This window comes from Dipodomys merriami, unplaced genomic scaffold, assembly GCF_024711535.1.
Source record: "Dipodomys merriami isolate MVZ:Mamm:240054 unplaced genomic scaffold, mDipMer1.0.p SCAF_20, whole genome shotgun sequence".
NCBI lineage: Eukaryota > Metazoa > Chordata > Mammalia > Rodentia > Heteromyidae > Dipodomys > Dipodomys merriami.
Genome location: NW_027203382.1, coordinates 6590209 through 6617734, shown reverse-complemented (window position 1 = coordinate 6617734; position 27526 = coordinate 6590209). Strand labels below are relative to the sequence as shown.

Genomic DNA, 27526 nt, shown 5'->3' with positions numbered 1-27526 from the left:
CAACGCGGATTGGTGGGTGCGGGGAGGGGGCGGAACAACAATGTAGGACTGAGATTGATTGACCGCGGGGCCCGGCGTGCGGAGATATCCGGGCTGCCCGCCGCTGCTCCCTGAGACTGCCGCCCCTCCCGTAAGGTCTACGCCGGCGCTCCACGCCCGCCGAGCCCACGCTGGCCCGGGCCGGGGCGCCCGAGCGCTCGGGGCTGGTGTTCGTATTCGCTCACGGTCTTTTGTGTCTTCTCTCCCCTCCCGCCCGCCGTCTCCGGCCGCCGCGATGCCTTCGCGCCCCGTGGCCGCCGCCGCCGACTCGCTCGGCCCGTGGCTCGCCGTTCGCTGCGGCGGTGGCGGAGGCCCGTCTTCGACCTCGGCCTGAAGGAAGAAGAAGAGGAAACGAGGCGAGCCCCCCGGCCCATGCCGCAGCCACGGGCCCGGACCCGCCACGGCGCCCGCGCCGCCGCCCTCGCCGGAGCCCCCGAGACCTGCATGGACGGGCATGGGCTTGAGAGCAGCACCTTCCTGCGCCGCCGCCGCCTCCGCCGCTGCCGCCGAGGCTGAGCCGCGCCGCCGCCTCGGGCTCTGCCCGCCGCCGCCGCCGCCGGCGCTGCTGCTGCCGCTGCTGCTGCTGCTGAGCCTCGGGCTGCCCCACGCAGGTACGGCGCGCGCGGGGAGGGGGGCGGCCCCGGGCTTTGTTCCCCTCCGGTTCGGGCCCCGGGGCGCCCCATCAGGTGGCGTGCAGCGGGCGGGAAAGGTCTCGGGGGGGCCCCTCTCCCCGACTTGCACCTTCGAGAAAGCCGGACCCACGGCCCGGTGCGGGGCACCCGGGGCGCTGGGGCCCAACCGTGCGCCCGGGGCGCTCTCCCTCCCCTCCTTCGCCTCCGCTTCATCTTCCCTCCGCACGCAGCCGAGTAGTGAGTTGGCTGGGGGCTTGTAGCCCCCCGAGACAAATGCTCCGGATGCTTTATTGCCCTCGGCCTTGGTGTTTACCGAAAGTCAGGCGGGCATCGGGTTTCCGCCGCCGCCGCCGCCTCGGAGCGGAGACAAGGAGCCTTGTGCGGCGGCCGCCCTGGAGTCGGGGGGTGGCGGCCAGGCCGAGCAGTTGCACCAGATGGAGAGATTCCTTCCCCCCAACCCCCCGAGTTTGAACACCCCGAGGTTCATCGCGAAGTTACTTAAGCTTCAGTTGTAGGTTTTGTCCAAACTGCTTTGAATTCAGCGCGTGGCCTCTTTTTTTGGGGGGGGTGGAACCCGGGTTCGTGACTGGCCGCGTGTTTTCGGGGGCTCCGTGCAGGGGGGTGACAGCGGCCGCCTTCCGGAGGCCGGCGGTCCTGCCTGCAGACGTTGCTCGCAGAGATGTTTTCTTAGGGAAATAAACCTGCCTGTGGGCCTTCTCACAAATAGGCGCTGCTTTTTTTTTTTTTTTTCCAGGCGTTTGCCTAGACACGGAATTTTTCCCGAGTGCCAATACTGAAAGAGGAATTATCCCCCATGTTTGAGAACCAGAGCCTTAGATGAGTTTCTTTTTTCTTCAGTCCTTTTTTTTTTTTTTTTTTTTTTTTTGACCCAGGTTTGTCTAGACCAGCAGTTGCAAGGCCCAGATTGGGAAAGTCCTTCACTGTGATGATGCCACCCAACTTGTGCAGAGAAATTGTTCCTTATTCAGTCATACCAGTCTCACTGAAAATCAGGAAGGTCTTTTAAGGAGTACAGGAAAAGGTGTCATGGAAAGATGGGGCTTCATGTACTTTGTGTAATTTTGCATTGTGATGTAGGATTGCCCATGCGTTTTCACCCTGTCATGTGGAGAAATGGACTGAAGTTCTAATAAAAAAAACGATTAAGTTTTAGAACATGAAAGCTTTAGATTAGTAATCTTAGAAAATAGTATCAATCTGCATGCCATTTCTGGAAAAATTATTAATGTACCAACGGATACATTAGTAAGTGTTCTTTGTGGAAGAAAAAAAAATGTGTCCATAATGCTAAAGTGAGTTTTATGAAATGGAAATAGCTAAGTTGGACTACGAGCTAGCAAGCCCCCATTGGCTGCTTAGATATTGTTTCCCGTAATTGTCGTAGCCCTATCTATGATGAGACTGGAATGTGGTTCTTAAAAATTCTTTGCCACCCATGAAAGGCCTAAAGAAGGTTGATTGCTTAAAGGCTCACAAAATTAAGGCAGCTTAGTTTTTAGATTTGGAACATGAGGCCTTTTTCAGTATTTGTGTGTCCATACTAGTCACTATTCAGTTCAGCACAGAGTCGGTGAGTCTTGATTTCTGTGGACAACTTGTTGGAGTAGAGCAATTAATCTGGTTATAGAAAGAAGGCTCTTTCTGAGAAGTCTCTTTGAAGAGTGGTGCTATTGAGATGCAAGGGTTGTTTCCCAGATTAGAGAGCCTACCAAGTGCCCGTTGCAGATGGACTAGCATATGTTTTATGTCTGTATCCATATCATTTGCCTCAGCACCCCATATGGCCCTGCCATTTCACTCAATTCAGCTTCAGCATATCTCATTTCTTTTCTTATAAACTGGTAATTGTGCTGCAAATTCACACATGCAGTCCTGGCATTAGGGAAACTGCCTTGAATGGTGAGGCCTTTTAAGTGTGACTCATTAAAAAATGATGAAATGAAAGCTCTAGAGCCACAAATCCTTTAGCACTTTCAATATCTAGCATGAAAATACTGTCACGGCTACTATGGATGATCTCCCCTCATACAGAAAAATGTGTACGTGCAGCTTTCAAATCTTGCCCCTAGGAAATGGCTCTTGCTTATTTACATATGCATACATGTTTTAAATTTTATTTTAAGCAAACCTCTGCAGTTCCTGAATAGAGATATGGTATGGGAGTTACTTGCTTACTTATATACTTCATGGCCTTCTTGGCTACATTCTTGAGATGGTTTCTGCTCTGCATTGTCTTGGCATTTTGACAGACGGCTTACTTTACCGCCTGTAACAGGCAAAGTGTGCATTGTCATTATAAATTCATGAAGCCTGGATATTTCTGGGTGTATGCTACAAATTAGTCATTATCCAGAGCCTGAAATGCAGCTGAAAATGCTGACCCAGAAGCATTTTCTCTCTGGTTAGCCCTCCTCCCTCCAGTCATCTCTTGCTTCAAATGGCTCCTAGAAAAAGAACTAGAGTTCTGTTTTGTGTGTAATTTCTCAGAGCCATCAGCACCTACTTGTTAGGAAAAAGGGAAAGCTTGAGAGTGAAGGTAGGGAAGAAAAGAGAGGAAAAGGAGCTCAGAAGCCAAATTGTGTTTCCCTTTACCTTCTGCACCGTTCCATCCTGATTTCCATGCTATTCTTACTTTTGGTATTTTATGACTATTTGAAGTAATTATAAGTAAATGTATGCTAGGATAGATTTTATAGACCATAAAAAGAACAAATAGGCCCTGCAAGTTTAGCGGAAAGTTCTTGCGTGTGCTGTCATTTGTAGTCTGAGTTGTTCATTACTGAGTGATCTTGGCCCTGTTTTTGTTTTCTACTTACTGTGAATCTGATTTTTTTTTCTTTTGTTCAGCTGTCAAGAATACTGTTGTTATGGAATTAAATAAAGATTTGGCCTATGGTAGAAGGTAAACAAGATTTGAGGAAAGGTGTCACATGCTGGCTCAGAGCAGCTGTACACAGTCCTAACTGCTCAAGGCCTTTAACACCATTTGCTGGTTTTCCCATCTGTAAAATGGCTTGTATTGCCTTTTAGGAGTTTTTGTCATTGTTTCATTTTGCTTTTCAGTAAATGTTACTTGTTTTGCTTTGTTTTTGACTGAAAATGGTATAATCTGTTGTGGAGAAAGGTATCCTGTAAAGATTAGAGCTATTTTTTTTATCAGTTTTGGACCAAGCAAGTGTAAAACAGGCCAAATATATGACAGTGGTTTTGTGACTTTTCTAAAATGATTATTGTAAAATGCTATAAATTTTTAGGTCCAAAACTATTAAAAATTAATTTTGCAGCAATCGCCAGTGGCTCACGCCTGTCATCCTAACTACTCAGGAGGCTGAGATTAGAGGATTGTAGTTTGTAGCCAACCCTGCTCAGGAAAGTCCATGAGACTCTTTTTTTTTTTTTTTTTTTACTTTATTTTTTTACTTTATTTGTGAACATACTGTACAGAGGGGTTACAATTACATGGGCAGGATAATGCGTACATTTCTTACCAAGCATTGCAGCCTCCTCCTTTTGTTTACCCTTCACATCCCTTCCCAGTCCATGAGACTCTTATCTGCAATAAACTACTCAGAAAAAGCCAAAAGTGGCACTGTGGCTCAAGTGGTAGAGTGCTAGTCTTGAGCAAAAGAAGTTCAAGGACAGAGCCCAGGCCGAGCTCAGGCCCCAGGGCTGGCAAAAAAAAAAATAAAAGACAGGGCTGGGAAGTTGGCTCAGGGGTAGAGCGCTTGCCTTGCATGCCTGAGGCCCTGGGTTCGATTCCTTAGCACCACATAAGCAAAAAGAAAATGCCGGAAGTGGTGCTGTGGCTCAAGTGGTAGAGCGCTAGCCTTGAGCTGAAGAGCTGAGGGACAGTGCTCAGGCCCAGAGTTCAGGCCCCACCACCAGACCCCCCCCAAAAAAAAAATTAAAAGATAGTAATAATTTTGCTGTTATCATATGTTGCAGTTAAAATGAATGTGAAGTCTAGGGTATAATATTTTTCTTGTTTAGTCTTTGAAATGTTTAAATGATAGAGTTGTTATCAGACTTTGTGCGGCCCTCCCTGCCTCACCCCCCCCCCCCCGTTCTTCTAAGTAAAGCCAGAAATAAATAGATTGCTGGCTGTTTATTTCAAACTTAAAAGCAGTTTGCTACTGAAAATATTAAAATGTCTTTCTAACACAATATTAGGATTAATGTTTGAATTTTCCCAGATGAAGTCCAAAATCTTGATAATATTCTGATATTTATTGAAATACATATACATGCATATATGCACAAATAAGCATACACACATATATATGGTACTAAAGATTGAACTCAAGGCCTCATCAGGCAAGTACTGTAGTATTTGAACAACATTCAGATAATTATGTATTTAAAAGTAAACCACTAAGCCTGGTGCAAGTGGCTTGCGCCTGTTACCCTAGCTACTCAGGAAGTTGAGATCTGAGGATTGCAATTCAAAGCCAGCCCCAGCAGGAAAATCCCTGAGACTCTTTTTTTTTTGGGGGGGGGGGGTGGGGGAGGTCCAGTCATGGGGCCTGAACTCTGGGCCTGGGCGCTGTCCCTCAGCTCTTCAGCTCAAGGCTAGTGCTCTACCACTTGAGCCACAGCGCCACTTCTGGCTTTTTTTCTTTTTGCTTATGTGGTGCTGAGGAATCGAACTCAGGGCCTCATGCATGCAAGGCAAGCGCTCTACCACTGAGCCACCTTCCCAGCCCTCCCTGAGACTCTTAACTCAAATTAACCAGCAGAAAACCAGAAGTGGCGCTGTGGCTCAGGTGGTAGAGTGCTCTCCTTGAGCTGAAGAGATGAGGGATAGCACCCAGGCCCAGAGTTCAAGCCCCATGACAAATCAAAAAAATAAAAATAAACCACTAGTGTTAACCAGGAGTGATCCATGCCTGTAATCCTAGTTCTTTGGAGGCTGAGGCAGGAGGATCTGTAATTAAAGCCAGTTTGGGCCTCATGCAGACCATTGCAGAAAAACAACAAATGAGCAAATGCATAATCCACTGGCCTTAGATTGTCTAAAACACTTTATGCTTGGAGGTCACAAAGGTCATCTTAGTACCTCATTTCTCAAAGGAGAGGCCTAATCCAACTTGAGAAATTAAGAAACTTCTGTAGTTTAAAAGCCTAAAAAGAACTTAGTAAGATAAATTTATATGACAGCTCATTTCCGTAAAAATCTGCAGTTGATGATAAAGTATTTCTCTTTCAGTAATTTTATTCCAATTTTGTGAAACAGAATTGTTAAACTGATTGGCAGATATGAGTAATGTAGTGTTCACAGTTCTTGTGATTTCTTTTTCTTGTGTTTTATAAATTGTTATTTGATAGGCTGGTGACAAAAAAAAGTTAATTTGAAGGGTTGGTTTTTGGTTTTGGTTTTTTTTTTTTTCAAAACATAGGACGTTATGCTAGAGTTATGAATTTCTGGTTTGAGGGGAGAAGTAAAGTTGATACATAATTACTAATTCTCTGCTCTATAGATCTCTAATTGCATTTTAAAAAATTATGGAGGTCATCATTGATTTTGTATACTTTTTAATGTCGTGCACTTGTAATCTGCTTGAGAGCTGGTATGCTGAGGTGACAGCACTGGATGTTTATGAAGAAAAGTAATACGTTAGGATCAAATGAATCACTCCATTTTTTTTGTAAGCAGAGAATTGACATTTTTATAGAAACAAGAAAATTGTGACCACGTTTGTTGCTAACATGCCTCAAGGAAGGAAGAATAACTTAGTACTAAGATTTTCGCCCTAATATTCTGATCCTGTAACCTTCTGAGTCAAGTAAAATTTTTTTAAATATCTATACTATCATTTAGGATTTTACCCCTTCCCCAAAGCTAAAGGCTTTAATCATAGTTCTTGCAAAGTGCTGCTCTTACAATGCTTTCCAAAGCAAATTACACAGTTTTAAAATCAAAACAAAGTTCATGTCTTCACCTTTGCATTAGTGCAAAAGAATCTTTGTCGAATTCTATAAATGTAGCAAAATTCATAAAATATTACTATCCCTTGTAATTTTAACCGAGGAACAGTAGACCTGACTCAGATTCATGCATGAAGGCCCATGTTTTGAAGCTTTAAGCTTAACCCACTGCGTGCAGCTTCTTTCACAGTGCCTTGAGAGACGTGTAAGGATAACACAACCCTATTCCTGAAGGACTCTTAAAATAGGAGTATATGAACTAGAACAGACAGTTCCCAGAGGAGAATGTCAATGTCATTTTCTCATGTAGCTCAGGAAGTTATGAAGCATTTACACATGTTTGGTTTTTCTTCTTTCCCATAGGTGACTGCCAACAGCCAGCCCAATGCCGAATCCAAAAGTGTACCACAGACTTTGTGTCCCTGACTTCACACCTGAACTCTGCCATTGAGGGCTTTGACTCTGAGTTTTGCAAGGCACTGCGTGCCTATGCTGGCTGCACCCAGCGAACTTCAAAAGCCTGCCGTGGCAATCTAGTATACCATTCTGCTGTGTTAGGTATCAGTGACCTCATGAGCCAGAGGAACTGCTCCAAGGATGGACCCACATCTTCTACCAACCCGGAAGTGACCCATGATCCTTGTAATTATCACAGCCACACAGGAGCCAGAGAACACAGGGGAGGGGACCAGAACCCTCCCAACTACCTTTTCTGTGGCTTGTTTGGAGATCCTCACCTTAGAACTTTCAAGGATCACTTCCAAACATGCAAAGTAGAAGGTGCCTGGCCACTCATAGATAATAATTACCTTTCAGTTCAAGTGACAAATGTACCCGTAGTTCCTGGATCCAGTGCTACTGCTACAAACAAGGCAAGTTTACTTTTTCTTTTTCTTTCTGCGCATGACTTGCAGATGTTCAGTTCTTCAGACAACTTTTGAAATCTATTATAAATGGCCTAGTTTAGAGAAAACTTTGTCTTCTTGGAAAGCAATTACAGAGCTAGTAAAAGATTAAATAAAAATTGTTTAGTAGGGAATTCGTTCTAGAATGTGGGTCTAAATTTAAATGGGCAGTGATACGAAGAATAAAAAGTAAACATTGAAATGGAGTTCTCCAGGGAGAAAAGGCAAGCTTACTTAATGAAAAAAATGTGTCCCTTTTTTTCAGTAATACCTTTTGAGTGCATATGCGTGTGACTCTTAAGGAAATATGTTCAGATTTATTAGATAACTGAAATGGGTGATCTGGATAAGGGAAGGTGTCAAGCCTAAGGCAGTGACCCATCAAGAAACATACTTTATTGGAGCTTTAAAAGTTATAGTGAATGGGGGGGGGGGGCAGAGGGGCCGGAGGGGACGTGGTCGGGGAGGGAGATGGGAAGGGTTGGGAAGGGGCAACAATGCTTGATAAGAAACGTACTCATTACCTTGCTCATGTAATTGTAACCCCTCTGTATGGTATTTTCACAGTTTAAAAAACAAAAAGTTATAGTGAATGTAATGGCCATGAACCTTGCTTCCCAGTATCAAACCCATAATGGTGTTTTAGTTATTAACTTCTTAGTGACCAAGGAAGTTAAAGACTTGAATGTTGTGGAACAATGATATATTCACCTCATGCAATGTCATGGCTGCAGGTTAACAGTTTAAATCAGAAGCTAAGGGAAGAGCTGGCAAAATTGAGTCATACTTGCCTGCCTGCCTGCCTGCCATGTAGTCCATGTTTGTCTGTATCAAAGAAGCTGATAATGTACAGAGATGGTTGACACCAACTTCAGTGCACCATTGTCTTAGCAGAGGTAGTTGGAGAGGTTTCTAGCTGCTGATTTAATTTAGTGCTGATTTAATCATTATTAGATAAAATCATGATTTCTATTAAAATAATGTTCTAAATAAACCACTCTCTTCCCTTTCTTCCCCAGCCATAAAACTGCAAACAGACCATCTCATCTTACTTTAATTTCCTAAGTATATTATACCTTAAGTTGGGTTAGATTGAAATACAGTTGACAAGGATCAAGCTTTTAAGATCCTTAAGACTATTCTTTGGATTCCAGGTCACCTTTCCTTATCTTAAAATGCATGGCATATTGTCTTAAATGAATTTAAACATTATTTTATGTGGCATTTTGTGAGACAGAAGGATTTTATAACACTTTAGGAGATACCTGGAGACTCCTAGGGATGTCACAAATCTAAAAGTAGAAGTCATTGCTCTGAACAAAATGACATGCACATGGGTCCAGACATCTTAGGGGATCTCCAAACTCTTTATCTTTTAACTCCCAGTAAAAGCTCAAGTTTACCTTTTGCCTTACCAAATTCTGCAACTTACTTTTCTTCCTATGGTTTCTATATGTAAGCAAGTAATTTTCCATAGCTCTATCTCACATAATTTATTTACTCTAAATCGTATTATGAAAATACACCATTGTGAGGTTATAAGATAGATCATAACCAAAATCTATTGTTGCTGAAGATCTGCGGGGCATCTAAAAACCTGAGAATAGTCATTGCAAATTGTCTTGGGAATGGGAAAGTTATCAGCAGTTGTTCAAATAATTAAGGACTTGGAAGGATCACTTCAGATTAAGACTACAGAGACTAATGAGAGCTGGTGCATTTGGAAATAGTATTTTCCGTGCCTTCCTTCCAATCACATGTCACTTCTTTTTGTCATTTGACTCGAAAGTTCTGTACATTTTACTGATGATGGTGAAAATATTTGAGGGACACCCAGTAACCTTGTACAATATTATATCAGTGGAACAATGCACACCAAGGTACTTAAAATGATTTCATTGCAGCAAATGAAAGTATAATTTTGCATTAGCCTTTTATTTGGCAACTAACAAAGGTTTTACCCATTTCAAAAAAGAAGAAAGGAAAAAAAAACCTAGTCTATTGGCCTGAATTCAAGAAGGCAAGGAGACTGTGTGGCTCTTTAATTACACTATTCGAAAGTATTTTGACACATCTGGTGACCATGTTGTATCAGAGGCAAATTGCTGAATGGCTTCAGGACCTCTCATAGTTGTTGGGAGTTTTTCATTATTGTTTTCTGCCCCTTTCTTTCTCTTAAGTCTCTCCAGGGCCCTATAAGCATCTGAAAGGTTATTCTTGATGGTCTGTCTCAAGGTTGGTATGGTACATGCTGGTGAAACTAAGCAAAGGTCTAAAACTCTATAGTACACTCTTACCTACCCAGGGTCAAATAAACACTTTAAAAACGATTACGCATGTTAAGAAGAAAAAGCATATGAGGTAAAAAGCATGTCTTACAAAATAAGTTCTAAACAAGATCTCTAATTTTTCCCTTGGGTGTACTATGTATAGTATACACATGTATTCAAAAGGATTTTTTCATGTGAGTCCCAGCTTGTGTTAGACTTTTTGTCACAGTGACAAATACCTGGAAGAAACAGTTTAAAGAGGAAAAATTGTTTCAGTCTAAGATTGATTAAAGCAGTGGCTTTAGATAGAGGCAAGGCAGAATATCCTGGCAACAGAAGTACATGACAAAGTCTTGTCATAATATGTCAGAAGTACATGGCAAAGTCTTGTCATAATATGTTGGACAGAAAGCAGAGAGAAAGGCCAGAGACAAGGTTCTGTTTCTACCGTGTGCCCCTCCCTCTACCTACTTCCTCCAACTGGGCCCTACCTACTTCTGTCCCCTCCCTGTAATGCTATCATACATTGATAGGCCAGGGCCCTCAACAATCCATTCACCTCTCAATGATTAAATCCATCATCAGGAAGTAACATGTCAACAAGTTTTCAGAGGGGAGTGAGAGGTGGGCTGTAGGGATGAGGCAAGATACTTCCCCTAACCATAACACAACTTTACTGAAAACAAGCACAGACATAAAGCAGTATTGAATAACCAGTATGGTACATTGCAGATATTAAAGCATCCTTATGTGACCAACGATGCATTGTAGATACTAAAGCATCCTTGTATGGCCAAGTATTTTATCTGAACAAGTGTTGGCTGGCCAGGTTTTGTAGTGGAAGTATTTTCTTTAAATACCCATTCATTTCATTGCTTTCATCTATATACTGAAGCACAGGATCCAAGGTATTTTGCCGTGTCTGGTCACAAACGCAGCTCAGTTCTGGGAGCCTGATTTCTTAAGCCATTTTTAAACTTCGCTTAGTGAGGGCTTCCTATTCCCAAAGCACTCCTCTTTCCTTCATCAAAGGACGCACACAAAATCTAAGAAACAGAATGAAAGAACATGAAGTTATCTGTATTTTAAAGGTTGTAAGGGAAGCCTTTTTTCCACGTGATAAACAATGATTTTGATTAAATGGTGATTTTTAAAAGCACATCAGCCTTCAGTATGGTGTTGCTTCAACTCCCCCTTGTCCACTGACCTCTGCCCACTTCCCTGGGCAGGTAGGGCTTATTTTACTAGCAGTCATGGTGTGTGCAGGTATGCTTTTTCAGGGCCACTGTTTTTGTTTATGCCATCCACTACCCTGCTTGTTCTCATGCTCTCTGGAGAATCTGTACCAGTTGGCCAGCTTGAGTAGATGTGTTCGTGAAGAGGAAGCCAGGGCAGGTTTTTCATCTCTCCACCCCAAGGCTGCCAGGGTTTCTGGCACACCTACACACCTTGGCTGAGATCCACATCAGCTCTGGGCCATCTTCCCCATCTTGGCTGAGAGAGGCAGCTGCAGGCATGCAGGTAACTGAGGGAGAGTTGAAATGAGAGGGACAAGCTTAGATCTGGCAGAGTTAGTTATCTACAGTGGGAGAAAGAGCAATTTTTCTTGTTGGGCGGGAGAAGGTATCCCACAGAAGACACGTGTGAATAAATCCCTTGTGTCTCAACGTATACCACAGGAACTAGCTCATCTGTGGAGATGTTTGGCTTCCCTCATTCTCTTTCACATTCTTTGCTGCCCTCCCAGAATCAACTCTAGTTTATTCTGTTTATCTGTGAATGTCTACATAAACAAAGTTGCTCTATAAGAATCAGCCATAATCAGAGAAAGCAATTGGGAAGTAAATTCTTTATTCTATGGAAATGATTTTGTACTTTATAAATGAATTCCTAGTAGCATATATTAAAATCAGTAGAGCCAGGATTTATCTCAGTTGTACAAATTTGCGTAGCATGAGTGAATACCAGGTTACATTTTAAAATTTTTAAATCATCTACGTTCTTTCTACTATCCTTAATTTCATTGAAACAAAATAAGAAGTAGAGGAATTGATTTGAACAACATCAGGCCTTATTCCAGATCTTCTATGTATTTGACTGTGCTTCTTCCTTGAAAAAGAAGAGGAAAAAGAGTTTTCCCTAAGGCAATGTGAATTTGGAGAGTGAGTGTGCTCTTTGTGCTTGACCAAACCAGATGACTGTTGGCCTAGTAAGTGGACATGCTGGGGTGTTTTGAATGTTCTTGCCGCTGCCATCATCTGCCAGCTCCTGATAATCCCATGGGCAGTACCCAGTGCCTGTCAGAAGCAGTAGGCCCTAATGGGCACATCAGGAGTGTTTATATATTTTCTATTTCTGTAATAATCCCTTAGTCTCAAATTCTACAGATACTTTCTCAGAAGTTCCTTACACTTTCAGTAGAGATGTAGAGAAACAGTATTGTTTATGGTTTAATACCTTACACAAGTTCTATATAACAGTTCGCCATTGAAATGAAACATCGGCCTGTTTATAGGCTCCTAGATCATGAGGTGTGTCCACTTTTCTGTACTGATTGACCCTTAGCGTGTATATATTTTTTCTACAACAGCATATGAGCCTGTTAATCAGTGTTCTGGATCATTTTCTGTTGGTTACAAAATCAGAGCCAGACATGCCTGCATTGCAAAGGCTTTCAACTGTCATTTAAGCATATCTCTGGATCAAGGTTTGGAAATCTGTCCTCTGTTGACCTCAAACCTAGTACAGTTTTTGGAGCCAAGTTTTTATAACCCATTATGTTTTTAGTATGTCTGCAAAGACTATGTGTGCTACGGATTAGTGATTCCTATTAGCTTTATAGACTAAGATGTTCCTTCCTCCCATTGGCAGAATTGTGGTTGCAAGGTAGGGACGTTACTGTTCTTGTATGTGACAGTGTTATGGAGGTTAGGGAGAATGACATTTTCTTTGAGAATATATAGAGAAATCGTTTTTCTTCCAGATACACTGTCTTATAGATACATTTGTAAATAATCCTTATAAATGTCAATTTTCTTATTTGTTTTTAGGAAAATGTGTGTTATATAGGTAATTCTTGCTTTTGGGGATGCGTTACTTAAAATTTTCCTAACTTTATATCATGATGCTAATAAAGTTGGTTGAGGCATATTGGGAACCAGTGAGAAAATGCCCTTCTCAGTCTAATCAAGGGTCCGATAAGTGTGTGATTCATTTCGTGATCTGCAGCCCTAAGTATTAAAGGAACCACTGTGTGGGAGACATGGAGTGACTGTAGCCTCTGCTTCAGTCTAAGCACGTCAATTTGCAAGAATCAGTAGAAAAATATGGATCTGTATATTTACTCAGAGGTTTACTGAGTACCCTTGTAGTGGGCTGATTCCAAGAGATTATTTAGCAAGTTGACATGAGTGTCATGAACAGGAAGGAGAATAGGCCAGAGAGATCAGCTACAGGTTACTTACATGATTTCCCAGGGCATACCCCTTCCTAAGTTGGCTGCTTTTCCAAGGGACAGTTTTTACTCCTGGGACTTGGCATAGTTTTTTTTTTTCATTTTACGCAGTCAAGATGGCCCCTCATGTTTATCTTTCTTTATGTTGATAATCATCTGTCTTAATTAATCATTTTTCAGGGTCCCATCTCATTGTTTAAACCCTCAGGGAACCATACTATACATGCCTTTTTCACCTTATTTTAGAAACAATTCTGATATATTAAAGAATGGATTTTAGAAGCATAGAACTCACCAATAATTTCCGGAGCCAGTGTTCTCATTTGTCCTTTCCTGTTGCCTATAATGTTCTTGTTTGTACTGGATTATAAGATCATAGTCTCAGGAACTACACCACTTTATAATAGTTTCAATAAAGTGCCTGGAAGTAAAAAGATTTCCAAGTACTTGTGGTGAAAGAAATCAAAGAAAGGAGAAATTATTAGCTAGATAATAAACCTGTAAGTGTGAAAGATCATTCATTTTGTAAGATGTATTGGCCCACTTTGGTTATTCTTTCTGCTATACTGTTCACACAGGTATATCTTTATGCTTTCCATGTGCTTTTAATTACTTTAGATAAGCCAGGTGCTGGTGGCTCACACCTGTAATCCCAGCTACTCAGGAGGCTGAGATCTGAGGATCACACACAGTTCAAGGGCAAGAAGGTCTGTGAGACTCTTGTCTCCAATTAACCAGCAGAAAACCTGACATGGTGCTGTGCCTCAAAGTGGTAGAACATTAGCCTTGAGCAAAAGAGCTCAGGAAGAGTACCCAATCCAAAAAAATATTAATACTTTAGGTAAGAAGTCATTTACCATCTTTGTAATCTCCCTAACAGTGCCACTGCTTATTCCCAGATGTGGTTTGGAAGGAGGAAGAATCCTTCAGAATCCTCCATTTGTAAGTGAAATTAACCAAAGGTCTGTCCAAGCTAGGCAGGATTCCATGAGGGTGTGGTGGGCCTTTGCTGCTTTAAAACAAATCCACACTCCTCCATACTTTAAACCAGAGGCAGGAAGCCAAGTCTGATACACAGCTGAGAGTCAGAACTTGTTTTTCTGTCACATGTCCAAATGTATCTCTCTGCCTGGTTAAGTTTTCTTTGAGTCAACATTTTGAGGGAAAGGGGCAAGAAGGAAACACTGGATAGTGGGGACTTTTTTTGTTGGCTTCCATTAATGCTAACCAAACAATTTCTGCCTCTGTGGAATGTGGCATGTAAAAGGAGTTACCTACAGTGTTGAACAATGAAAACTGCTACCTTACCCATTTTGTCTTTATTTGTTTTAACTGTAGTAGAACTTGCTCTTCCACTGTTTTAAATTTTGTGTTCTCATGCGTGGAGTCACCTAAGGACTTTGAAACTCTTCACGTTTTAAGTGTTAAGTAATAAGAGTTGCTAACACACATCTAAAATGCAAGCTAATAATGGGACAGCCTTGCAATAAACACCTGGTACTGTTGGATCAAGACAACTCAGGTGAAACTGCTTCTGTGGATAGTGGAGGAGAGGTGTGTGTGTGTGTGTGTGTGTGTGTGTATGTGTGTGTGTGTGTGTGTGCTAGAACTCGGGTGTGTGTGTGTGTTAGAACTCGGGTGTGTGTGTGTGTGTGCTAGAACTCGGGTGTGTGTGTGTGTGTGTGTGTGTGTGCTAGAACTCGGGGGTGTGTGTGTGTGTGCTAGAACTCAGGTGTGTGTGTGTGTGCTAGAACTCGGGTGTGTGTGTGTGTGTGTGTGTGTGTGTGCTAGAACTCGGGGGTGTGTGTGTGTGTGTGTGTGTGTGTGTGCTAGAACTCGGGACCCCCCACTTGCGCACCTCAGGTCAGAGAAGGGAATTCTTTTTTATGTTCCACTTAGCAGGTTATTGCAAGAGTTTTGAGCCAAAAGAACATTTATCTTAATTCTGATGGAGTTGTTTGATGTTGGAACATAGTATGGGCACTGTGGATTGAATTGATATGACATCATTAACTACTTCTCATCTGCTGTGTGGTGATTGTAGAGACTAGGGAAGGGGAGTTTCATCTTTCCACTCAAGGTATGTGCACATTCATTTACATACATGAGGTACTGCCAAGAGAAAATGTCTTGGTGAGTAGCATTTCAGTTAGCTGGCGTTTTGAAATACATCGTCACTGCTGCTAACCTCATTCCTGAGTTCCCAAAGAGCCTGTTTTGTTATTTTTGGTGGTAGTGACTGCTTGGTTGATTGGGTAGTTGTTTGGATTTTTTGTTGCTCTTTCCACCTTTCTGTGACCCCCACTTTTTTTTAGGGGGAAGTGACCAGGTCTGTGTGTACTGTAAGGCCTTCACACCCTTTTATTTGGTTATGTACTTCCTTGTGCTGAGCAGCAATCAAAAGGGTGATGGTTTCCCTCCCATCAATTTGGGGAATAACAGTGATGAGCCTAGGCCTGGAGCATTTGCCTAAGGTTCCAACAAAATTCCAGATCAGTGTCTCTGCCCCTACTTCCATCAGGAGGGGATACCTGGAGGCAAGAGCTGCTGGGGCAGATTCTGGCATGCTGAGAGTTACTGCCAACAGCTCAGACTCTCAACATTGAGAAATGCTTCTGGCCTCTAGTCTAAAAGGCTGGGGCAGCCTTGGCTTATAATAGTGTCTACACGTGCTTGCTTACCTTCACCTGTAGAAGCACCGTGACTTCCTACGTGTTAACAGCCTCCTTACAGTGCAAAGTCTAAACCTATCTATCAGACAAGCCGAGGAAGAATTCCTTTTGGAATTGTTACAATAGCCAAGACTTACAAGCCTGAAGACCCTTTCTCCTCAAGCTTAACACAGGACTCTAGCCAGTTTCCCTGCCTCTTGTTTTAAGTGTATAGAAATGATTCCTGAAAATTGTCAGTGCTTGTGTGCCTGTCCCTTTCATTGTCATTCCTAGACCAACTTCTTCACTCTTGGTGTTCTTTCCAGCCAATGAGCTCCATGCTTCACTGGACCACCCTAGCAGCCTTTAGCTGTGGGTGTCCTTACCCTTTGGTTTAGCGGCTGCTTCCTCCATTTGCTGCCAAGTACCCCTCCAGCAGTCAAGGCAGCCCCTGTTCCTGCATGTATTTATTACCTAGGGCAACACTGAAGAATTAAGTATGATCATTTCATTTCCTTGGATCTTATAAGTGCTCTGAGAAGAGATCACTGTGGAAACAGTCTTAAGGGTTGAGAAACCCATGTAGTTGGTATCTGTTTTGAAGGTAGATTTCTTAATTTCATTTAAGCCCTGAAAGAAGTCTAGGGTAGACATATGTACTCTTAGTATCTTCTCCAGTAAAAGTATTTAATACCTTGTACTGTTTATGAATCTTTAAGCTTTCTGTATGTCAGATATTTGATACGTAGGCTGAATACTAACTGTAAAATTACATTCTGGCATATTGAATTCACAGATTCCTCACATATGTCTTCCTTAATTATTTAGAAAAAATGCCAATAACCTCACATATTTCCAGCTCAGTATATTTTTTTCGTTGTTTTGTTAAATTTGGTACATGTGAAAAAAAAAGCCCTCTGGGTTTTGCATGGAATTATTTAGACAGAAAGTCGTTCTAAATAAATGTGTGTGGTTGGTATTTTTCTCCCTGCCCCACAAAAGGAAGACAGGCAGACGTCTCCTCCCCATTTTTTATGTAACCAAAGTAGACTTGCCTCCCTGCCACTCCATCTGACATCCACTGTCCACTTACCCTGGGAAGACCAGGGAGATACTCAAGAAAGGTTCTTTCTTGGGACTCTGTTTCCTTTGGGGGCTTTAGCAGCTTCCTAGTCACTCATTTCTCAACTCTCAGAAAAAACAACCATCCAAAGTAGAATTTAATTGTGTTAGGGATAGAGATAAAGCCTGAATATTTCTTTTTCTTCTCTGAGGTTTATACTTTTGATAGAATGGTTTTGATGTTCTTTTTAGAGGAATGCTTGTCAAGGCTGTACATTACATTTATGTGTAACACCCAAGAACAGTCTTAAACTTGTAGTTAGAATCTACTGGGTTTCTTTGGGTTTTGGTTGGTTGGTTGGTTGGTTGGTTGGTTTGGGGCTTGTACTCTGGGCCTGAGCTTTTTTGCTCAGGACACTTTACCACTTTGAACCACAACTCTGCTTCTGGTTGGTGGTCTATTGGAGATAAGAGTCTCATGGACTTTCTTGCCTGGGCTGTTCCAGATCTCAGTCTCCTGAGTAGCTAGGATGACAGGTGTGATTCATCAGAACCCAGCTGAATCTACTGTTGTTTTTAAATATATATATATATATATATATATATATATATATATATATATATATATACACACACACACACATATATATAATTACACTCAGAGAAATGACAATGTAAATATATAAGCTAATTATATAAAATAAAATTTATTTTAATTTCACATAAGCAAAATTTTAACTAGCTTTATATTAAAATTCTATCTATAGTTCAAGCTAATTTGTATCTACTGTAGTTTTCAGTCCCATCCTAACCCACAAGATACTTCGTTTCTCAGTCTAAAGTTCAGTTTTGATATTTGAAGATTCTACAAAGGTCCTTGTACTTTCAGTGCTAACTGGTCTGATTAAACACTGATAAATGTTCCCTCCAAAATATATGCATGCTAATTAATACAAATCCTTTGGAGAATTCTTTACTATCAACCATTGTGCAGACTGGATTCAGTGACTCACACTTGTAATGTGAGCTCAAGAGTCCAAGTTGTGAGGATCACGGTTCAAAACTATAACTTAGGGGGAAATGTTACTGAAACCTGTATCTCAACAACTAGGCCATCTGCGGTAGTGCATCTTCTGTAAGCTTAGCTATAAGCTAAGCATAAGTAGGAGGATAGTGGTCCACCAAACTAGACAAAAAGCACAAGACCTCATCTGAAGATAACCTAAAGCAAAGAGAGCTGGAGGTTTGGCTCGAGTAGTAAACATATGCCTCTAAGTGCAGGGCCCTAGGTTCAAGCCCCCCTTCTCCCTTCCCCAAATACCCTGTGTGCAGCATTTTGCAAGGCTGTTAGGATGAGGAAAGAGATCTCTGTATTTCGTGGAGAGGTAGTGAGTACTTCATGGAGTACTTCATTTTCACATAATGTACTTTTGTTTGCCGGTGGAAAGGAGAAGCGGGTGCCTCTTAATTTTGATCTTTCACAACAAACCTTCTTAAGGTATTCTGCCTCTTGTGTGGAAAGGTTGATTTGTAGCTGCTGTCTTTTTCCTCCTAATAGGCCTCGTGGGTGGCAAAGATCTCAAGGAATGAAACATTAAAAATGAATGAGAAGAACTAGAGTAGTTTCTGTAAGGTGGGTGGAGAATGGCTGAAGGGGGAGGGAGGCTTAACAAAAGGCATTGATGTTTTAAATGCACAGAAATGCCATCTATCAATAATAAATGGTGTGGCATAGAACAGATGTGCCAGATTGAGTTATTACAGTATATGGATTAGTTCTTGGAGGGTGGGTGAACCGCAGAACTGATGATTTTAAATTTTTAAATGTTGTATGAAAGCTTTAGAATACAATTTGGAATTTTTTTTTTAATATTGCTGTGATGGCTGCTATTTGGAAATAGAAAATGTTTGGAATTTCTAAACCTTCCAAACATCCAATTAAATTTTAAATGTTTTTGAAGTAAGAATTTTTAAGAGTGAACGAATCTTAACTTTCTAAGAGGAAGCTGGTCTGAAAAATGAATTTCTTGTTCTTCACAGCTGAGTGCTTGCTTTTTATGAGCTTGCATTGTAATTGTTCTGAGGAATGAAATTCTGTTACCAAACTCAAGTCATATGCAACTATTACCCAGACTTTTTTACATTTACATTGATGATATATCCAGATACTTGTTCGGTACCTCTTAATTTAAACTACAGAGGTGATCTCAGGAAAACTGGCTCATGTTTTGGGATCAATTCATCACCTCAGCTTGTTGATTCCGATGATAACTCTATGCAGATGCTTTGTGTGAGAATTCTCTCACTCAATAGGACAAAGAAAAGGAACATCAAGAGAAGTATTGCCACAATGCTCTCATTGAGAAAAACACTACTAGCAAAATGGAAAGACACCAAAATCTGAAGTAAATTATTTCAGAAGTGCAGATGCTAGAGAAGCAGTCAGGCCTTTCTTTATGTGATATTCTCGGTAGTGTAGTATTTTAGGTAGGGTCAAAGGCATAGCCGAGGACACAAAGCTGAGGTGCTTGAAAGGACTCTTGTGGGATTCCTGAGTTGAAATGGCTGTGCTTAATGAAAAAAACACAGGCGTGGTTTGACATACAGAACTATTTCACTCATCTGAATATTGATTTAGATTGTCCTTTTGGAAACTTGTTTGGAATTGGGTATCTCTGCTTTGTCCTAACAGAAGCAAATCGTCTATAAGTGCTGGTTCTTGCAAATAATGCTGGGTTGGTTAAACTAATAGTTGTTGTAGAATTTATTCAACCTTTGAGTGTGTTATGGTTGAGGATAGTGACTATATAAAAAGTCCATGACTCTATTTTTATCACCTCTATTGCTAACCTTCACCCTCAAGGTGTAGAATTTACTTGAGGTAATATTTTCACTTGCAACAGATCCTAGTGTGCCTAAGAAAGAAAGAGAGAAGGAAGGATGGAAGGGAGGAAGGGAGAGAGGGAGGGAGGGAGGAAAAGAAAAGTCCTTGTCAAACTGATTTTAGAACCACCAAATAAATCTATTTTATAGTCCCATTAGATATCTAGCTCAAAACCCCATTCACTCTGCACAGCAAATTTCCTGAAATCTCTAGTTCACCTCCTTTGAGTTGTTAAGATGATGTTGAAATATGAGAAGGCTGGTAGTGAAATCAAATTGTGACTAAGTAATTAGGAAGAGAGAAAGCCCAGCATTCTCATAGCACATTGTCTGGCTTTTAGTTGCAGCTGCAAACAACGGATATGAGTTTAACCAGTTGTTACAGTGCAGCTGGTTCAGATCTGGCTCTAAAACTGGCTGAAGTAAAATGAAATGGCTGGAAAATTCCAGTCAAGTAACACCAGTGGGAACATGTGGAATTAAATAGTGTGAGCAAATGCTGGCTGAGCTGGGGAAAGCCTTCAGACATAAACTTGACGGTGGTAGAAAGGACTTGGGAGGTGGGGGGGCATTTTCTGGCATTTTTTAACAAGGGTCTATTGTGATTAGTTCCTAGCCAGAGCTGGAAGGGTGTTTGCACCAATATCTATCTGCCTTCCTTCTTGACTGAAGTCACCTGATCACTTTGCAAAAGGAAGAAGGAAGAAGCTGTTTTCCTCAGTTACCAAGTACAGCCCTTTCCCTCTCTGTGTGACCCTGAAACCTCTGTCTTCCTCATTTCCTTTCTCCCCCCACCATGTTGGACACAAAGGTGTCTGAAGGTTCAAGTGTTTTTTGGTTTGGGTTTCTTTGTTGTGGTGGTGGTTGATTAAATAGTTGTTCCAGTTAAAGAATTCTACAGGGGAAAAAAGGAGTTTGCTACAGTGAAGCCTTTATGTTTTCTGGGAGACTTTTTCATTGCCTTGGGGCTGTGAGGTATTGAGAGTTGATAGGGAAGCTGCTAGAGGAGTTGAAGGACCCTGCTGCTGTTTGAAGAAAACATTTGCTGTAACTAGGTTTGGAGTCTTTGGTCTCTGCCAACGCTTGGGAGCTGTATTTGCCAAATGATTTCCATGTCACAGGGATTAGCTGGTAATGTGAAACGTTTGATTAAGGGCTTAAGAGAAATCTTTCCTGAGTCACATGATTGGTAGCTGTTGCTGACACTCCCTCCACCCCAACTCTCCCTCATTGCTCAATATTGATACTGTTCATAGTGATGGATGGATATATGTGGGGCTAGGCTAGTGAGGAGTCTTCACAGAAAGCAACTTTCCAGCCAAGATAATGTTCCCTAAGTCTTTCAGGTTCCTTTTGGGTTTCTATGTAACTTAGAAAGGAAGCCAGAGCCATGGCTTCTGCATTTGGGGAAGGAGACAGAAATTCAGAATAAAGCCAGGTGCCAGTGGCCCATACCTGTAATCCTAGCTACTAAGGAGGCTGAGATCTGAGGGTCATGGTTCAAAGCAAGCCTGGGCAGGAAAGTCTGTGAGATGCTTACCTCCAACAAACCACCAGAGAACCGGAAGTGGTGCTGTGGCTCAAGTTGTAGAGTGCTAGCCTGGAGATAAAGCTCTGAGGGACAGCACCCGGGCCCAGAGTTCAAGCCCCACAACCAATAAAAAAGAAATTAAAAAAGAAGAAAAGAAAGAAATGCTTATATCCCAATAACAACAACACTGATGTTTCTCTGTCTTTGGAAAGGGAGTTCGTTTTTGTTCATGTTTTTTTACTGATTCACATTCCCTGGATACATGTTAAATTTTCATTCTGAACACACGGGACTTTTTATTTTCACCATTTATTTGTGAAGCAGCACTTTTTGAATTGAAGTTGGAGATTCTGTCTCCAGCCATTCAACTCCGAATGGAGTTCTTCCTTCCCATGTGTTAAACTTGCCCGTGTTTCTCCCACAGATCACCATCATCTTCAAAGCGCACCATGAGTGTACTGACCAGAAAGTGTACCAAGCTGTGACAGACGACCTGCCAGCTGCCTTTGTGGATGGCACCACCAGTGGTGGGGACAGCGAAACCAAGAGCCTCCATATTGTAGAGCGGGAGAGCGGGCGGTACGTGGAGATGCACGCCCGTTACATAGGCACCACCGTGTTTGTAAGACAGCTGGGTCGTTATCTGACCCTTGCCATTCGAATGCCAGAGGAGCTGGCCATGTCCTACGAGGAAAGCCAGGACCTGCAGTTGTGTGTGAACGGTTGCCCTCTGAGCGAGCGCATTGATGACGGGCAGGGCCAGGTGTCTGCCATCGTAGGGCACAGTCTGCCTCACACCTCCTTGGTGCAAGCCTGGCCAGGCTACACACTGGAAACTGCCAACTCTCAGTGTCATGAGAAGATGCCTGTGAAGGACATCTACTTCCAGTCCTGTGTCTTTGACCTGCTCACCACCGGTGATGCCAACTTCACTGCCGCAGCCCACAGTGCCTTGGAGGACGTGGAGGCGCTGCACCCGAGGAAGGAACGCTGGCACATCTTCCCCAGCAGCAGCAACGGGACTCCGCGCAGGGGCAGCAGCCCGCCTGGCAGCCTGGGACTCACATGCCTCATCCTCCTCGTGTTTTTGTAGGGTTGGTCGTTGGTTTTTGTTTTGTTTTGGTTTTGTTGTTGTGGTTGTTTTTATCTATAACAAAGTTTTAAAAATATATATTGTCATAATATATTGAGTGAAAGAGTATATATGTATATACCATGTATATGACAGGATGTTTGTCCTGGACACCACCAGATTGTACATAGGCGTTTGGCTGTTTTCACATAACGTTGGATGTAGTGTTCTTTTGCTTGTATCAATTTTGTTTTGCAGTTTTGTGAAATGTTTTATAATGTCCCTGCCTAGGGACCTGTTAGAAAGCACTTTATTTTTTATATATTAAATATTTATGTGTGTACCTGGTTACTATGTATACTACACATACAAAAACACCATACACAGCATTCCCTTTGCAAGCGACCAGTTGTTTGTAGCTATTCTGGCTGTTCCCCATTGCCCTTCCCATTGCTACTGATCTGTCACCAGCCACGTCCTGGTGGAGTGGCCTCCTTCCCTCTGAAGGGCGTCTTTACCCCTTCTGCCCTCTCGAGAGGACAGTTATCTCTTCCACTGTAAGTGCTTTTGACTCACACACTGAGCCCCATAAGGAGTCCTCTTAACAGCTGTCTCTTTTTCAGAATGCAGAAGGATGTCACTGCAATCTTTGCTCCTCTCAATGCTGCTTGTCCATATGAACACAATGGTATTTCAGGTTGACGCATCTGAAACCACTATTACTGTAGGAATAAAAAGGTCTGGTGATGGCAATGTCATAGGGTACATACCAGGCTTCTTGTCAACTTCAGTAGAGCTCTTAGACTTTATTTCCCCCTGTGCCCTGGCTTAAATTGTAACTTTTTTCTCTTTTAACTACTCATCATTAAACAAAAACATGAAATCATACATTTACTAATAACCATGCCTTGTTTTTTGCCACTGTAATTCATGGAGGCCCATATGTTCTTCATTTTTTTCTTTGGCTATTTGGGCCTCAAGCACCATTGCGTGTGTCCACCCCAAGAAGCCCTTCTCAACCAAGGACTGGACTGTGCTAGTTTTTCTGATATGGAGGCCCAGACCTTATCACAAAGCTCTCCAGTCTTCCTTGCATGTCCCTATCTTGTCTTCCTCACAGTCCTTGGCCAGTGTCTATGCATCATGACATAGTAGAGCACTTAGGACAGAAAATCTTCCTCGACCTGACTTGGTGAGCACTTAACTGTGCATGCTCACTAGTCCTGATGTTCTTGCTGAATATTGCGTGTCCCAAATAGTTTTTCCCTCCTTAGATTTCTCCCTCTTAACTGTAATTGGATATCAGTTGTTTAGGTTGTTTAGTGAAATCCCTCAGAAGTAAAATGATCTTGATTTTTCACATCCATTGCTGACGTCCCTTGCAAAAGGGAAATAAGAAAAGGAAGCGAGAATAACAAAGTTAACTTCAGAATAGGTAGGCTTAGGTTGTGACATCTAAATGTAAATGTTCAGCTCGAAAACGTGATGCTATTTGTACTTTTCATAATTTTAGCTTAATGTAGACCAAAATAATGTTTTCATTTTGGTTCATCCATGCCTTTGGCCTATTGACCAGTGGCACTGGCAGAAGCCCAGGCTGGCAGCAAAGAAATCTGTCATTTTATGACATTCTACTTCACATACCAGTACAAAATTCACTGGTGGAATCGTGAGTTCATCTCTAGGTCCAAGCCTCTGCCTCTGATGATGGTAGAATAATCTTAGCCAGCTTGGTAGAAAAAAATGAAGGCACCCTGATTCTTAACTCCGCAAAGGTTCAACTCCGAAGAGGTGCAACTTAACTCTGAAATATCCTTTAAAATCCTGTTATGGAAGCTAGAGTAGGACTGACCTACCATGAGCTCTGAACCATAGCTGCCTTTATTCACCGGTAGAGCCATGTGCCAAGTTCAGAAGCCGTCGTGAGCTAACAGCTTTGTCTCATAACTGAGTAAAATAGGAGGGAAAATATAGAGGATAATTTTAGCCACTGTATGTGTACAAATTGTGTAAAAGAAGTAAAATCAATGATAGACTTTTCTATGTCCTTTTCAGAGTGAACCAAACAACCCCCTCTCATAGTTGGGAAAACAAAACTGGGTTGTATTGTGTGTCCTTTAACTGGAAAGTGCATAAAGAGCACCACGCATTGCTAGCATTAGTGGCAATCTGCTGACTTGATTCTCCCTTTATCATTGTCTCTGTAAAAAACGTTTCAGTCCCCAAGATAACTTGGAGATACAAGCCTTTCTCAAGATAAGGACTGGGTTTGGTTTTTGTAGGTCCTAGAGAAAATGTTGTGTACGTGTTGTTCCACGATACCCTTCTTAACCAAGATAATGGCAACACGCGGATAGGCTGTAGCTGTTAACGAGTCTCCCAGGAGAGCTTAAAGCATGGGGGAAACACTGGGTTTTGCAGATGCTCCACATGGCTGTCTTTAAAAGACTCAAAATTTTTGTCCTCCTTGTGCTTGAAAACCCCTCTTTTCCCCAGTGTGTTGAGTCTTTAGAAAGAAATCTTTAGATGTGGTTCATAGGAATATGAATAAGTATCTGTAAGACAGTGTGCAGTGTGTAAATACTTTAAATTATTATACTAGAAAAATAAAAGTTACCTACCATGCTGTGGAATGTTTGTTCTGTGATTATAGTGACACCTGCTGGTGAAGCTGAGAAACAGCTGCGGAATGGAGGGGGGCATTACAAAAGCTGAATAGTTACTGACAATTTGTACTATTTGCCCACTAACTCTTTACTACTGCTGTAGTTTTCTTTTGTTTTCTTATAAGCCTCAAGCTGTTGCAAATAAACCAGCATATGAGATTGGTCCACTGATATTGTCCCAAAGATCTGTCTTCTGATTGGTGTGTAGATTTCCACACTAGGGCATTAAGGGCCAGAAGGACACACTGTGCAGAGTGGAATCTATGTTCATCCTCATTAGAATGCTAAGTAAATTAGTTAATTAAACAGTCTGTCAGCTGAATGTCCCAAAGTAAGTCCCCCAAACTTGCATAAAGAAAACCCCAGAATAGCCTTTTCTAATTGAAAGTTTTTGTGGGTGGTGGTATTTCTATAATCCACTTTTAATTTCAGTAATGAAACTTCTAACTCAAAGTTTGTGTGTGTGTGTGTGTGTGTGTGTGTGTGTGTGTGTGTGTGCACGCACACACACACACCCACTTTGAACTTGGCCCAGACAATGTCCCTGAGCTCTTTTGCTCAAGGCTAGTGCTCTACCACATAAGCCACAGCTCCTATTCAGCTTTTAGTAGTTTATTGGAGATTATACAGTCACAGACTTTCCTACCTGGGCTAGATTTGAATCGAAATCCTCAGATCTCAGCCTCTTGAGTAGCCAAGATTACAGGCATGAGATACCACCAGCACCTGGCCCAATTCCAAAATACTTTTAAAAGTTGGTTTTCTGGTACAAGATTGAATATACAAGACTAAACAACAGATCAGTTTACCAAGTACAATTGTACCTGCCATAAGTAAACTTTGTTTTTTTTTTCAAAAAATAGGATTCTATGCACTAATGTAACACTGACAAGGGAAAAGGATGCTACTTGAGATCACAGAGGACCTCTGCAGCCCTCTAACAGGAAGCAGTAGTAGACCCACTAATGGTGGAGAGTAAGAGGGACAATTGACTTTCTAGGATATCCTCTCTTGCAATGATAAGTAACAGTCTCTTCAATGCATGGCTAATGGTCCCTGCTATGATGTTGAGGAGCAGTGGGGCTTGCTCCAGGTTTAAGAGGATTCCAGACAGGGTTTGCCTAGTGAACATTGTCTTTCTTGGGGAGGAATATAAGGTGGCACAAAATAAAGAGCTTATCCTACCAAATTGGAAATCCGCTGGGTGATACTTGGGGTTCAGAGAAGATGTAGAAGTTTATCTGGGAAACTTGGTGTCAGGGCAGCAAAAGATAAGAGCTTACAAATCAGAATGACAAATATGGAATGCATTCTAGTTACATTTTGAGCCACAAGGCCCTTATTAAGGGTTTGTGTACATGGATTTCTTTATGTATTCTATATTAGAGAAGGTAGCATGTCATCATGGTCAGGATTACAGGTTATGGAATTGCAGTTTTGCAGTTAAATCCATCTACTTTATTCATTGTGCATCCTTAGATATGCCAGCACATGCTCAGACTTCAGTTTCCTCCTCATTACAGTGAGAATCCTACGTGAACATTGCATGTCAAGTGCTCACATTCAGATTCACCTTGTGAGAGCAAATTGTCACTTTTAACTTTCTTGGCATAGTGTCAAATATGGACCTATATGCTACTTTAAAATGTACCTGAAATGGAATCTTTTTATGTTTACTTTGAGGAACTGGCAACCCTCAGAACTATTCCTAAAATTAGATTTACATTTAAGCCTTTGCATGTGTTTAAGAATTTAGGTATGACTTAAACTTTTGCAGAGAGTAAGATACATCCAAGAAGGATATAAATTCTGTACCATAGCTTCCAAGAAAGCACCTTAGACCAGTAGGTTAATAACTAAAGAAAAGTTGGCCTGTTTTGCGTGTAAATGTCTGTGTATGCGCCTACATGCATAGGTAGTGTTAATAAAGCCTTATATAAGGTTCAGCATTACTAATCACTTTGTAAGTATACGCTGAAACTTGTCCACTCATCAGAAACACATTCTTTGGCAATCATGAACTAGGATTACAAATTCAATTTACAAAATAACTCATTCAAATGCATAGACATTTCATTCAGTAGAAAAATTGGACTGAGTTTAATAATAGAAAGGAAAGAGCCATTTGTCTAGCAAACATTTATTGGCTACACATACCTAGTGATTCTAAACAGTTTTCAACTGTGTGTTTAATGTTGAACAGCCATATTTCCTTACATATAGGAACTTGGAGTCTAACAAAAAAGCAATATTATCTTTAACTTTCAGTGTTCAACTTTGAAGTTTCCAAATGGGCTGTAGGTTTTTATGGAGCAAGTGTAAGTCATCTCTATTTCAAGAGTTAAAGTACTTTCATAGTTCATGATTCATTGGATATGATTTCTCACACAGAAATCACCTGGGGTGGCAGTCATC

At 41.7% G+C, this 27526-nt stretch overlaps 1 protein-coding gene across 1 annotated transcript; it reads left to right on the top strand.

Annotated features, from left to right (window-relative positions):
* Positions 1 to 343: 343 nt before the first annotated feature.
* Positions 344 to 25282, top strand: Rgmb (repulsive guidance molecule BMP co-receptor b). The gene is made up of 3 exons (XM_070031023.1): positions 344 to 650; positions 6981 to 7489; positions 21798 to 25282. The coding sequence occupies exons 1-3, from the start codon at positions 494 to 496 to the stop codon at positions 22464 to 22466; spliced, it is 1335 nt and encodes a 444-aa protein (XP_069887124.1). The 5' UTR covers positions 344 to 493; the 3' UTR covers positions 22467 to 25282.
* Positions 25283 to 27526: the final 2244 nt, after the last annotated feature.

Bases quoted from the DNA above. Each gene is read 5' to 3' on its own strand.
- Rgmb (XM_070031023.1), top strand. From the start codon at position 494: ATGGGCTTGAGAGCAGCACCTTCCTGCGCCGCCGCCGCCTCCGCCGCT. The intron at 651-6,980 runs GTACGGCGCGCG...TCTTTCCCATAG, and splicing joins CCTCGGGCTGCCCCACGCAG to GTGACTGCCAACAGCCAGCC. The intron at 7,490-21,797 runs GCAAGTTTACTT...TTTCTCCCACAG, and splicing joins GTGCTACTGCTACAAACAAG to ATCACCATCATCTTCAAAGC.